The sequence below is a fragment of the Pygocentrus nattereri genome, chromosome 22 (assembly GCF_015220715.1).
Source record: "Pygocentrus nattereri isolate fPygNat1 chromosome 22, fPygNat1.pri, whole genome shotgun sequence".
Lineage (NCBI taxonomy): Eukaryota > Metazoa > Chordata > Actinopteri > Characiformes > Serrasalmidae > Pygocentrus > Pygocentrus nattereri.
Window position 1 is genome coordinate 27,762,286 of NC_051232.1, and position 15,265 is coordinate 27,777,550.

A 15,265-nucleotide genomic window follows, 5' to 3' on the forward strand; every position below is an offset into this window, starting at 1 on the left:
AATTTTACTTAAATATCACTATTATCAACAGATACAGTCTCAAATAGGCTTATAGAAATGTGGTTCTGAGGATGAGAGTGACAGGATTATGAGTAAGAACCACTAAGAGAGACTTACATTCCAGATGAAAACCTCCCTAACAGCACGAGGAAGAGCCACCAAGACAGACCAAGATTCAAAAGAAGAACCTATCCTCTTCTGAGCTGCATGAGACACCGTGTGACAACACTGACAAAAGTTTATTAAACAAAGGGCCAAACATTGTTCAGTTTAGGACTGTAATGTCAAGTATGAAGCAATTGTTTGGGGGGTTTATTCATTTTTCTGATGACAAAAAAATATATATTTACATAAATCAACTCACAGGCAACTCCCAATTGAGCCTACACTCTTTATTAAAATTAATTGATTTAATTAAGAACCACATATTTAATAATACTGAGATTTAACTTTTAGGCTTTAGGTAAGATGCTTCCTGTTTTAAAAATTTGTGACACAGTTAAATTGGCAAATTGTTCCACAACCTGGGATTCAAATATTTAGTGTATATAAGTATTATGTTGCTTTTATCTCAGTGCTTTAATGTTTTTACTTGTGCCACTTGCAGCTTTTCTGGCACCAGCACTTACTACACAACAATATATGTACAGTTCTGCATTGCGTGTAAATTGAGGCCGAGCATATTCTCACAACAATGTAATTCCTGACTAATACAACAACCAGTGACTCGTACCCAACCATTAACTAAGAGCATGTGCTTCCACACCAACAAGTGTGGTAGCACATCCTCTCAACAAAACCATCATTGCAGCCAGAGTCTGCTATAGAACTCTTCATTGGAAAGTTAAGGCACGCATTCTTGTCCACAGGTGTGGAAGTAGTGTTTGTGGCTTCGAGCTTCTGGACTTATCTGGAAGAGCTAGCTAGCTATATGAGGGCATTTGTGGGCCTGTAATGGGACTGGGCTCGGCATGGGGAATCGGCCTGTTATCAGGCTCTGTTATGACAGATGGAGGTCCCAGCGTCCCCCGCTTCCTCCACTCTGTAATCACGGAGGGCCAGCCAGAGGATTTATCGGCACAAAGAATCAGGGAAAATACTATCCACTGTATTAATGTACTGCCCACTGAGTATGCTATCACCTTCTAGGCAATGCAAGGCTATTATGAATAAGGAGAGAAGTCTGTCTATCTATCTGTCTGTCTCTCTATCTTTTTATACAAGAGCTAATGTCAAACCTACAATTGGCCTCAGCAGCCTGAATAAAGATTCTACTACAGCATTCAACCCTTAGACTAAGTACAAGATAGTGGCATGATACAACTACTTGCTTAAATCTCCAGCAGTTAAGGCACTGAGTAAGGAACCAGCTGTTCATCTTTAAAACAAGTAAACATCTGAGCCTATCTTTGGTAATTATGGATAAAGGTGCTATGCAAACCATGAACGTTCTACATGGGGAAGCAGAAATTAAGTTTGAGAAATGGAACAGCATTGAAGTTTCTTCCTAACTGATGGGGAAAACCAAGCAGAGACTAACATATGCTAAGAAAAATGAACGGCACCGTAAGGCTGTCCTGAAGTCAGCCGTCAGTCAATGTAGTGCCAGAAAGAGGGGATGACAGATGGATTTATTAGAAATGGGGCGACAGGACTTTGAACACACGGCGTAGCTCCAGCGAGTAAACGGATGCGCGTCTGGGGATTACTAATTGCGGCCGTTTTTGGCTACAAGTCTAGCCTCAATCAACCTTCTCTCCCTCTCTCCTCAATTACCACCATTCATCCAAACTCAAAAACTGCTGCAACACCACCTTCATGGCAATTTCTACATCAACTCATGCAATCAGGCTCTTCTCTGCTTTACCACGCTTTCTCCTTAAAGGCCCGCACAACCGCTCCTTTATTCTGTCTGTCTCTTGCCCCTCTCTTCCTCTCCATCACTCCTTCTGTCTCCTTTTCTTATTCTTCCTCTCTCCATCTGTCTGTTTCTCTCTCCATTAGTTTTGGCTGTCTCTTGCCCTTTCTGTCCCTTTCTCTCTCTCTACATTTTCTGTCCATTATTTTTGTTTTTGTATTCCTTTACCCCCTCACTCTCTATTTCTCCAACATTTTCTTCTGTCTCTTATTCATTCTTTCAGCCTCATTTATTCTCTCCCTTTCTCGTTTCTCTCTCTGTATCTATTTTGTATTTTTTTTCAGTTTTGGTCTTTCTTTGACTGCTCCCCTGTCTCTGTCATTTTTTTTCTGTCTCTCTCTGCATCTTCTTTGTCTGTTTTTGTGCATTTCTCATTCTCTGCATCGTGTCTTTTTTGCCTTCTCTATCACTCTCTCTCACTCTGTCTCTATCTCTATGACACTCTATTTCTCTGTCAGTCTTCCTTGCTCTCTCACTATGTCACTTGTGTCTGTCTCTCATCCTCTTTCTCCATCTCTCTCTGCATCTTTTTATCTCTTTGTATATCACTCTCTCTGCACCTTTCTGATATTTTTTTCTCTCTCACACACTATGGGTTCGATGTACCTGGCCTTTTAAACCAGTTTCAGGCACAAATTGGACATTCTGTCTGCGTGCTACATACAAGACTGCTGCACAAGCCTTATCACACAGTATATGGTCAAGGTGTATAGCAAATGCAAAATGTGCTTTTCGTCCTCTTGCGTTCACATTTCATGTAAAAAAAAAAATAAAAAAAAGGGAAGAAAGTGGAAATATTACACATGCAGCAGTCTGAAAAACAAAGTCTTTTAAAAACATGTTAACAATGGCAGTAGACACAGTCCTGACCATTGAATATGTGCTGAAAAATGATCACCATCAGAATAACACTATTTAACTCTCAGTACAAGGTATATGTGAGAAGATGTGACAAAAAATGTAATGTGATGCAGCTGCAATATGTGCACACAGACTACGGTAACATTTCACAAACTCTATTTTCTTTACCTGGAGTTAAAGAACACCTCTGTAGAATACACTTTGAGGGAAAGATCTTAATTTAATAAAATCGATAACTTAATTAAATTTTTTCATTTTCTTTTCTGTCTACCATAACATCACCATTATTTCACTGCCTCTCTTCAACCATATGCTGCATGAGCGAGCAGTTAATGAGAGGGTCTATGTACAGTTTGTGTGATAATTTGCATTTTTTTGGAACTTTAAACAATAAATTCAGGCACATGTTCACATCAAGGCACATTTTGCACTGCTACTGTACACATATGTACACTTGGCCCATGATATTTTATTTCTCATCTGAACTGTCTATTCTCTATTTTTTAAATCTTCATCTGTCTGTTGATTCATTATTTTCTATCTGTCTGTCTCTCTCTCTGTGTACTTACAGGCATTACGAGAGCTCAGGTTAACACTCGTCTGTGAGAGCTCTTGTGTGAGTAGTTTTGGCGTTAGAGCTGTAACTGACCTGACTGCTGTGGAAATTAGCCCTAGCTCACCCAGTCAGCAACGGCACGGACTCCCACTCCTAATGCCAAAATGACCGACCCACATGTCCGTTTCATATCTGAGTACTACAGTGATGTACATGATAGTTTGTGCCCAGTGGTAATGTAAGCTGAGGGCTATAACAGCTAAAGGCCCTGCGGCTACTGAAGCCTCTGAACTGGACTACAGATAATAAATGCAGAGGTTTTTCCTCACCTCTGCTGATGGCTCTGATAGCAATGCTAATGCAGGGTCAACTCTCTCCCTGGAGGTGCAGTTACATACTTATTCTGTGCATGCTGCTGGACCGTGAAGACCTGATTATGCATTTATGCAAAAAGAGCAAAAGCAAGCTAGTGCTAAACCAGTTCTCTTTTACATACTCAACTCAGACAAGCTTTTGTAGCATGACCATATTAAGCTACAGAATAGCCAAAGTATTTATATCTCTTTATCTTTATGCTGTATCTAATGACTGGTAACTCTGGCAGATACTGAAGTCCCATAAATGTACCAGTACATGTGAAAGTTCCACCAATAAAGCATCAATATTTAGTGACATATAGATTTCATGTTGTGAAAGCACTAAAATTGGTTCAGAATCTGTTTATCTTTCTCTCTAAAGATCAGAATCAGAATGCATTTATCTTTAGTCTAATTGGTCTACGCAAAAACAAATAAACAGGCGGAAAACAATAACTGCTACAATTTTAACCCAATTTTCTCTTTAGTTGAGTCACAGCCAATTTCACTCCATTAGTCAAGTCTCCCTCATCACACAATGCTCCCAGGCTGGGAGGGTGAAGGCTAGCACATGCCTCCTTGAAAACATGTGAAGCACTTCTACATCTGTTCAAACCATTGCTACCACAATGTCAATAGACAGCTCAATACCCTTAGAGGAGAACAGTAACTGCCAATTCTGCTACATCAACAAACAGACCACCACGTCAGCTAGCATATCATATCACTAAGTAATTGGGGTGGGGTGGGGGGAAGGCCATTCTACCCACCCAGAGATAGCGAAGACAATTATATCCTCTTGGATCCCTGGCCACAGATGGTTGTGATCTTGCTGAAAACTGAACTGATCTCCTGACGATCCAGCCGAAGCTTAGATGACTGTGCTGCTCAGGAATTTTGATTATGTTTTTAATTATGAACTATATTTATATTTATTTTTATTATATACTTTTTGTAAGAAAAAATACTATGCTGATCCACTGTTCAGGCTTTCTTTCTCTCGCTCCCTGTCTGTTCTTCAACCTTTCAGGTGTTAAGACAATACTCTCTCTAGACTCTATCCCCTGCTCCACAACCCAGCCTGACGAATCCAAAGAAACCTCCATAAATAAACTGCTCCAAGTAGGCCAATGCAATAAACTCCAAAACAAAGCTCCACAGCCTCTGCACAGTCACGGCTTATCAGAAATCAGGGGCTCCAGCGTTTTGCCACAGCCACTGCAGAGCAGAAAGCGTCCATTTGATTTGTAAAGGCTCGGGCTGTAGATCCTCTTGCCAGGTAGACAGTAATAACTCAAAGCTTGCTGCCACTGAGGCTTTGCTGTTCCGTCACTGAGGCTGATTTGATGAGATGGCGATGCCTCCATTCATTTGACTGAGGGGTCCAACGGCCTTCCCACGGGGGGATGTTGGGAGGTGGTATAGCAGAGCTCATATTTTCAGTATGGCTGTACTGGCACATGCATGTTAATTTAACCACAAGCAGTGACACACATACCCACACTCATGCAGTGACACTCGGACATGCATAGAATCACATTAAAATCGCCACTGTTGGCACAAAATCTCCAAAACAGGAAAGACACAACACAACACAAAAAAACAACAACAAAAAAAAATCAGACATGCTACTTTGTGTGCTTCTAAAGTTTCTGTTGTGCTGCTGAGCTTCTTAGTCTATTAGCAGAATTGTCAGGTTGCCTGACCTGAAAGTTAGACACCTATAGCAACAATGATGATGTAAAAATAGTGCTGTCCAGAATGAATAGATGCAACATACATTTACACTGTGTGTTTTCAGAACAAATAACAGGAATTACTAATGTGACCCATGATTCTAAACTAAACCGATTGATAATGCATGTACATATTCAGTCCACCCCAGCTTTCTTCCAAGGCAGCAGATGGACTAAGCATTTTTTGTCAGATGTGTGTCTGAACTCCTTGTGTACAACAATTAACCCCGGCTCTCTGTGTCTTTCTGTCTCAGTGCCTCATCTTGGAGATGCATCAGCTTCATGCAATCCACTTACAAAAGCCTAATATGTATTTGGGAATTGTGCTGTCAAAACCAAGGAACTTTTCAAGGAAATTTTATACAAGGAAAGTATTATACATAGAAGAACATCAAAGGACAATGAGTGAAAAACAGGTTTCCAAATTTCATATTCAAAAAACAATGAAAAGCTACAGGCAAAATGGAACTTTTAACATCTATACAAGACCTGGTAGCCAAATCTGAAACAATTCAAAGGTGTTTGTGTACATTCTTCCACTGTGAGCAGACAACTCAACACTTTGAGTCTGAAAGGCTGTGTAACTTTTAACAAGCCCTGAAAAGGAAACACACACACTTTTCAAGCTGCTTATCCTTCTGGGTCGCAAGGGGAGCTGGAGCCCATCCCAGCAATCAGTGGGCGGAAGGCAGGATACACCATGGACAGGTCACCACTCTTTCAGACAGACAGACATTCACACACAAACTAAAAAGAGAATAGAAATGCAAATCAAACAAAGATGCTGCTGGTGTTCTCAGAACAACAGACTGAGCATTCCAGAGTCCAGACCTCAAAAACATTGTATGTGTTCGAGATTACTTGGATGGTAAGAAGCAGAAAACACAAGCAACATCCAAGACTGAACTTTTGGAGGTGTGGAGAAATATCACCGTAGATTTCGTTGAACTACTAAAAGGAAATCTCTTAAAAAGAATGAAAGAATCGACACACTAAATACTGACAAATCTGATATTTAGTCACTGAGGCTTCTGTGAAATGTTCTGTTAAATATGCTTTTTTGGCCGTTTTCACTGAAAACTGAAAAATAAAGAGTGGTCTCTGCCTTCCGTACAGCACTGTAGAGGACAGAAATCATTAAGCCCTTGAACGCCAGGATGAAGCCATTAACTTAAAGCATATTATTTACGTCTTATAGAAGTAAAGAAGTCATTTGATAACTTCTTTAAAGATTTCAGCTATGTACATTTTGGAGTGAAGCACACACAGACTTCACATTTTAAGAGGTTAACAGAAAATTACTTGTTACAGAAAAGTCATTTATTACAGGAAGGTAACTTCTAAGGATTAAAATTGTGGTGACTGAGTCAAGACAGCTGAGTTATCAACAACAGCAACAACAACAACACCAACAACAACAATAAAATAACTGCACATCTACCTCATGGAACACACAAAAACAAAATGAGATTTTGCACTGGGCGCATAAAATCACTCCCGATCCCTGAACATGCTTCGACTTAATCTCAAATATCCTTAAGGGGAATTAGACGGGATGCTGTCAGAGAGGGAAAGGAAAAGGCGATAACATGTTGCTGAGGTGTGATGAGCTTTTAAGCACCGGACCATATGGGCAGCAGTGAGGCAGGCTTGCAGAGACGAATAAGAAGCGATGTGCTGAATTACTGGCTGGATGAAAACGGCGGTCTGCTCGGCCGAGTAAATCAGGACTATCAAACACTTTTCATTTCCTTTAAACCACTTTACTGTACTATAAACCCCCCCTCTGCTGTAAACATCTCACCCTGCGTAATACCGCTGCTAGATAATGAAATAAACGTCTTAAGAGGATTAAAAGTGCTTGCCCGGGTGAATCTGTAAACCAGTCCCTTATTTTATGGGTGAATTCTAATGTGGGCATCGGCAAGATGTTTACAGCTTTTCCGAATGTTGGTCAGGAGAAGGAGGCGACAAGGGGGCGTAGAAATGCAAGGTGAAAAAAAGAGCGGAAATGAGAAGTGTGATGAACGACTGCTGAGTTTGGTGACTCGTTTTGAACATGGCATGGGCCATATTTACAGCCAGGGCAGAAAGGGTGAAAGATTTTAAAAGATGGTTTCCAATTATGGGAGATGCTGCAGAGTCTGGGGAGATTAAAGAGGAAACGTTTGTGTGTGTGTGTTTCCCAGTCACTGTTGTAAGAAAACATATCTTAAAAAAGTTAACAGTACAGAAGGAAAAAAAAATATTAATTTTAAGTTATGGAAGTTAAAGCACTTGGATTTTATTCCAAGTGATTTTGGGCCATTTCTATTAGTCCATAATGAGATGGTCATACAATGTAATGTACAGATGACATTTTCAAATCAAAAATAATGTGCAATACATTATAGCTATGTAAGTGCATAAAATAAGCTTCTTTAGAATGCATTTATTTCTTTCAATAATAAAAAAACAGTATCAGTATAAACAGTATTTATATTAAAAAAAAAACAGTATCCCCATCAGGGGTGGCAGCGAGGAGGACCTGGGTTCGGTTCCCCGGCCGGGTGACCGGGGTCCTCTCTGTGTGGAGTTTGCATGTTCTCCCCGTGTCTGCGTGGGTTTCCTCCGGGTTCTCTGGTTTCCTCCCACAGTCAAAAGACATGCAATCAGGCCAATTGGATATGCTAAACTGCCCCTGGGTGTGAGTGTGTGAGTGACTGTCTGTGTTTGTCTCTCTGTCTGTCTGTCTGTCTGCCCTGTGATGGACTGGCGACCTGTCCAGGGTGTATCCTGCCTTCCGCCCGATGACTGCTGGGATAGGCTCCAGCAACCCCCCTGCGACCCTGACGGAGAAGCGGCTTGGAAAAGGGATGGATGGAAAGGATATCTCCATCAGTTGAATGCAGAGCTTGAATCTGCACATGAGAATCGCATGATTTCCACTGAGAGAACATGGTTTCCAATATTTAACACCAATGGAAAGTTGCTTTTGCTAGTTTGCAATTTGTTGATTTGTCAACAGGTCCCCTGAACAGCGTAGTCTGTCTAAGGTATTGTTTTAATTTTCCATTTGAATGAGAGGGTTAATGTCACAGATTCTATCATAGCAACGCATTACCCACAAGCAGCTGTGCTTCAGCCTGCACTAATACAGCTGGTTCAATGGGTCAAACCAAGGAAAAAATAGTGCTGTTCATAATTTCATATTAATATTAACAAATTATTTACTTTGAAAAGTCCTAATATTAACAATGTAATTATTTATTTTCACACAAACACACACACATTATCTAAGCCGCGTATCACTCATGGTGTCATGGGGTTTGCAGGAGCCTATCCCAGCGGTAACAGAAAACATATTTTACAGATAATTATACGGAAGCCTCAACATCGACATATATAATTTTTCAGCATTTAGTGTGTCCACCACTCTTTGTGTTTATTTAATTTCTTTATCACAGCTTTCAGTCATTTTAGGAGCCTTGCTTTTAGTTTTTCAAAAACATCTGTAAGCATATTTTTCCACACTGTCAATGTTCTTACAAGCTGGTTGCATTTTCTAACTGTCATTATCCAAGTAATCCCAAATGCAATGACACTGATACCTTGACACTAGAGTAAAAGTGGAACTGGGAACAGTGGAACAGTGGAGTAACAGTTTTGGTGGTCTACCAGGTCGTGCACAGTTGCTGGTCCCAATGAGTCCCATTATGTCTATATCTTTTTATCTTTTCAAGCTTCACCTTTGGAAACTTTAGTCCAGGTGCTGAGCTGGCCTGCCTGCAGTTCAGACCTTACACCAGTAGAAAACATTTGACAAATGAAAAGAAAAATCCAGCAAAGAAGACCCAAGACTGCTGAGCAGCTAGTATACTGCATCAGACTAGAATGGGCCAACATTCCTCTCCTAAACTCCAGCAATTGATCTCCTCAATTCCCAGATGTGTACAGACTGTTGTTAAAAGAAGAGGGGATGCTACACAATGGTCGACATGGCCCTGTCCCAACTTTCATGAGATGCGTTACTGCCATTAAGTTCTGAATGAGTTCATTTTTTTTTCATGAAATGGTAAAACGCCTCACTTTCAACATCTGATTTATGTTCTATGTTCTATTGTGTGTATCTGTTTTTTATTTACAGTATTTAATATACATTATTTTACATAGTGTCCCAACTTTTTTGGAATTGGGGTGGTATTTGCTTCCCTTTGGATTTACCATAAAATGTAGAATAAAAAGTGTGTTTTCACTGGATCTGATGATTTGTGTGTCTGTGATCACAGTCTCTATAGGGAAAAGCAGGCCCAGCACATCCCATGGAGCGACACCAGTGTAATGATGCCTTGGCACAGAGTGCTGCAATTACAAAATGTACGATTCTGAAAAGAGGACTGTGACTGCAGCTAGCCCTGTAACTGAGACTTCTGATGTATTAGAATGCTAGCAGGAATTGTGCAGCCTTACATATGCAGCAGGGTGAAAGTACAGCATACATCTGTCTGATAGAAAGAAATCTGGATAAATTGACTTTCTCTTGCACAGTGCCTGTTCTGGAACCTACTAACAGAGCTCAGTAAGGACTGTGAAAAGGGTTGAAATCTTAAAATCAAAACACAAAATCTCTGACAATCTTGCACAGGCCTGAAAGTACTGCCATTCTGTGTTATTATTCTTATTCTTGTTATTGTTATCTTATTATTTCAAGCACTTCAGTGGTCTGGCACTTCAGTAGGTAACTTGACTGCTCAAAAAAATAAAGGGAACACTTAAACAACACAATATAACTCCAAGTAAATCAAACTTCTGTGAAATCAAACTGTCCACTTAGGAAGCAACACTGATTGACGATCAATTTCACAGCTGTTGTGCAAATGGAACAGACAACAGGTGGAAATCATTGGCAATTAGCAAGACACACTCAATAAAGGAGTGGTTCTGCAGGTGCGGACCACAGACCACTTCTCAGTACCGATGCTTTCTGACTGATGTTTTGGTCACTTTTGAATGTTGGTGGTGCTTTCACACTCGTGGTAGCATGAGACGGACTCTACAACCCACACAAGTGGCTCAGGTAGTGCAGCTCATCCAGGATGGCACATCAATGCGAGCTGTGGCAAGAAGGTTTGCTGTGTCTGTCAGCGTAGTGTCCAGAGGCTGGAGGTGCTACCAGGAGACAGGCCAGTACACCAGGAGACGTGGAGGAGGCCGTAGGAGGGCAACAACCCAGCAGCAGGACGGCTAACTCCGCCTTTGTGCAAGGAGGAACAGGAGGAGCACTGCCAGAGCCCTGCAAGATGACCTCCAGCAGGCCACAAATGTGCATGTGTCTGCACAAACGGTTCGAAACCAACTCCATGAGGATGGTATGAGGGCCTGACGTCCACAGATGGAGGTCGTGCTCACAGCCCAACACCGTGCAGGACGCTTGGCATTTGACAGAGAACAACAGGATTGGCAAATCCGCCACTGGTGCCCTGTGCTCTTCACAGATGAAAGCAGGTTCACACTGAGCACATGTGACAGACGTGACAGAGTCTGGAGACGCCGTGGAGAGCGATCTGCTGCCTGCAACATCCTTCAGCATGACCGGTCTGGCAGTGGGTCAGTAATGGTGTGGGGTGGCATTTCTTTGGAGGTAGCCTGACTGCCATTAGGTACCAAGATGAGATCCTCAGACCATATGCTGGTGCGGTTGGCCCTGGGTTCCTCTTAATGCAGGACAATGCTAGACCTCATGTGGCTGGAGTGTGTCAGCAGTTCCTGCAAGATGAAGGTATTGAAGCTATGGACTGGCCCGCCCATTCCCCAGACCAGAATCCAATTGAGCACATCTGGGACATCATGTCTCGCTCCATCCACCAACGCCACATTGTACCACAGACTGTCCAGGAGTTGGCGGATGCTTTAGTCCAGGTCTGGGAGGAGATCTCTCAGGAGACCATCCACCACCTCATCAGGAGCATGCCAGGCATTGTAGGGAGGTCACACAGGCACATGGAGGCCACACACAATACTGAGCCTCATTTTGACTTGTTTTAAGGACATTACATCAAAGTTGGATCAGCCTGTAGTTTGTTTTTCCACTTTAATTTTTTGTGTGACCCCATATCCAGGCCTCCATTGGTTGATTTTTGTGTGATTTTGTTGTCAGCACATTCAACTTTGTACAGAACAAAGTATTCACTGAGAATATTTCATTCATTCAGATCTAGGATGTGTTATTTGAGTGTTCCCTTTATTTTTTTGAGCGGTGTATTTCCTAAGGTTCCTTCCAACACTTGCAAGTGTTTCTGTAGCATTTGAGTCATCACTCTGACAGAACTGACATACCTGCATTTCATTCAACGTTTCAGTCTATGTCGACTGCACTAGAAGCATGTCTTATGTCCATAAACAATACACTAATAATCATAATCTGCTATAAACGTTTTGATCTTGTTAGCTTAGCAATTGCAGAGCAACTACTACACCATACTAATGGTATCCGGTGGCTACCAACTATAGGTGTCTCATGATTGTGAAAAATTCTCTAACGCTGTTTAATTACTACTCACAAGGAGAAAAAAGAGCAGCTTCCAGATGAAGTGCATGAAGGAAATGAACTGAAAGGATTGCATGAAGGTCACTTGCACTTGCTACGCTTACACATCACTGATGCACCTGGTTTGAATTTAAGGTAAAAGTATGGCTAGTTGCTAAAATGCTGGGTGATCATAATTCAGTGCTCAATAATGCCTTAAGTGATACTTGCTCTTCCAAATAATGATTGTTACATTATGGTGCTTAAACAAAATACTCCATCCTTTCATTCATAGTGGCACCTGTGTTCTACACAACAGTTTATTGAAAGTATCTAAGTTATTTATAAATACTTTCTGAAAAGGAGCATCAAATGAACACATGTGTAAGCAGAACATGAACAGGCCAATTATGCAAAGGCATTCCTATTTAAAACTTTTACAAATTACTGTCAAATTCCCTCACAGTTATCTTTCCTCCCAAAATGGTCTTTGCCTTCACACCTATCTCCTCATTCCCCTGTCTCTGATGGAACAGAGAGCTAGCAATAAGCTCAACTTGGCTGATGGAGGCATCATATTCATCTGCCAGGGGCCCCAAAATTATAAGCTCGTTTTGGAGCATGGGATGGAAATGTACAGAAAAAAAAAACAGCCCTTTCTCCACTTTCTCACTAGCTTGATTCCAGGCTCGGCTATTAGATGAGAGCGTGCCAGCAAGGTCTGACACCAGCTTCCATTACTTCAGAAGAAAGGGTGAGGCAGCTGAAGTGGGGGGGGGGGGGGGGGGGAGCTTTTATGCACCACTTCCTCTGATTGCAGGAGTCAACAGCACATCCATGCGTTTCAAGTAGAGACACAGCAGTCTTTAGGTGCTACTGATGGTTATGTAGAGCACTCAGAAGTAAAGTGCCCATGATGTAACTTTACAAAAACCTTTAGTGAAAACAAAAACAACAGCAAAAAAAAACCAAAAAAAAAAACCAAAAACAAATAAATGAATAAATAGTAGTATGGGTTTCCGTAGCTGGTTAATATCAGTATTAGACCAGCAAAGGTCTGCAAAACTGGTAAATTCATCTAAAGTGCATTTCAATTTTAAGACAGTAAAATCCTATGGCATATAGAGCACAGACTGATTGGACTGGTGCCACCTCCATCCAGAGGATGGAGCTAATAAAGTTCAGCATCAGGCAGCCTAATCTGCTGCCTGTGCATCAACACATGTAACACTGTTTATTTTTTTATTGTCTTGTCATTTACCATTAACGCTACATTTATATGTCTCCAATCAAAAAGACAATGGGAAAAAAAAATAAAAATTTAAATGTAGGTAAAAGTTGCCAATAGCTAGGCTAGGCTATAGGTATATCATGAGATTTTAGATTAAAACATGAGTACGTCTCAAAATGCAGAGAAACTTCAGATATATTCGACTTTAATTTGTTAATGTAATAACAAAGTTTTGTTCAAAGGCTATTTTAAGCTGTTGGCAAATACTTAATGACTGATCTCATAGACGATAATACAACATGCCTCACCAAATCTATGACTTCATGTGACAGGGTATTTTTCCCTGTAAACAGTCCCTTCCAGAGACAGAGAATATTAATATAATAAAGTATTCAGTAATATTACTTTTACTTGAATATATTTGCAATAACTTTCTTAGTTTTGTTTTGTTTTTAATATCATTAAAAAAAATCAAGAAAAATATCTTTTGTACAGCTAAACTTCCAACCCCAGGAAGCAAGCAGCAATTAGTTTTAGCTGAACAATAACGGTGTTCTTTTATCATTTTCAATTTATAGCTCATTATCAAACATGCAATAAACATTTGAGGTAAGCCTATGGTTTGGGTTAGGTAGCCAATAAAATCAGGGAAACCTTAAGCACTAAACCAGGAAACATTTTGTATTCGTGATCACATGCCAAAAGTTTGCCCACACCTAAACCCAAATCATGCCGAAAAAGTTGGACTCTGACCTTTTTACTAGGACTATGTGGCGTGGCGCAATTCTATAGTGAGGTTGAGAAGCAAAGGCTCAGGTGCCACTGTCTACCTCAATCTAGCCAGGGTCAAAAATGAACGTGAACATCTTTGCCAGAGAACTGTGACTTTTTTTTTTGTCAGTCTGAAAATAGAGGGATTAGTTACCTGTCTGCGCAGGTCTCGAGTCTTCTTGGTCATCTTGTCAATGGCTGAGTTCAGTGGGTCACCCCTTTCTTTCCTTCCCGTCTGCAGAGAGACATAGAGAAAAAAGAGAGAGAGAAAGAGATACTGTGTTATACATGTTGCATTAGCTTTAGCTAGTACTTCATGTCCTATGCACTCACACAAGATGGAAGAAAAAAGAGCAAATAAATCAAAGAAGGCAGCAGGAATGAAAGTAAAGAGTGCTGTTCTGAGCCATGTACGGGCGGAGGAAGATTCCTGGAAAACTCGGCAAGACAGCCCTTTAAATGCCTCCAAACGTAGGAGGCTCAGGGCAGGAAGACCTGGGGTGGGACAGGAGCCCACAAAAATAATAACAATAGTGGAAAGCAAGCTGCGATAAAAGAAGCCGAGTGCCTTGCGAAAGCAGCAAAATGGACAACAGACTGCCGAGAACAAGTTTGACTAGAAATAGTTCCGTTTGCCAATGTTATGGTGCAGAATGAGACAGAGAAAGAAAAAGAAAGATGCACAAAGCCCACACTGATCAAACACTTACAGGGCTACAAAAAAGCCACACTCCACTTTAGAGCTGCCGTCCAGAGTGCTTGATTTAACACACTTGCCTGGCAATTCCGCAGTCAGCTAGTGCTAGCATTTGTAATAGCAGGAGTTGCCCCCTGCTTAACTCTCCTTTTTATATTTTTATTATGCACTGGGTTTACTGGGTTAACCCTTTAAGGTAGACAGAAAAATTGTTAATTCTTCTTTTAATTTACCTTTCTAATGATATAACCTAATCTCTGATGCGGTCACCACACCTATTTTAAAAGTCAGTGAACTATCTAACATGATTTGAAATGTTAAGATTCGTTGAGAACAGGGATATACAGGCATCTCTGCAAATAAAGGCGTCTGAATGTATTCAAATTTGTTCAGAAACAGCAGCACTACATCAAACACCAATGGCTGAGCATCTGGAGCTGTAGCTCTGGCAGGATTATCACTATGCCTACTTTTCACACATTTTCTGCTTTACGTTAATCAAGGTAAGGCTTTTTTAGTTGTACCAGCTAGAACGTGACTTATTAAGCTTAAGTGTAGACCCCGATGTTTACATCACTAAGGGGCTTACATAAAGAGGCTAGCACACTGCATTATCTAATCAACAACGTTACAC

The 15,265-nt window shown here is 41.0% G+C and overlaps 1 protein-coding gene across 1 annotated transcript in view; it reads right to left on the reverse strand.

The window, feature by feature from the left end:
• The window catches only part of ctnna2 (catenin (cadherin-associated protein), alpha 2), a 539,090-nt gene that overhangs the window by 107,277 nt on the left and 416,548 nt on the right, over positions 1 to 15,265 (reverse strand). The window contains exon 8 of the mRNA XM_017709467.2: positions 14,089 to 14,169. Coding sequence (XP_017564956.2) covers positions 14,089 to 14,169 — 81 coding nt within the window. The remainder of the gene's footprint in view (positions 1 to 14,088; positions 14,170 to 15,265) is intronic.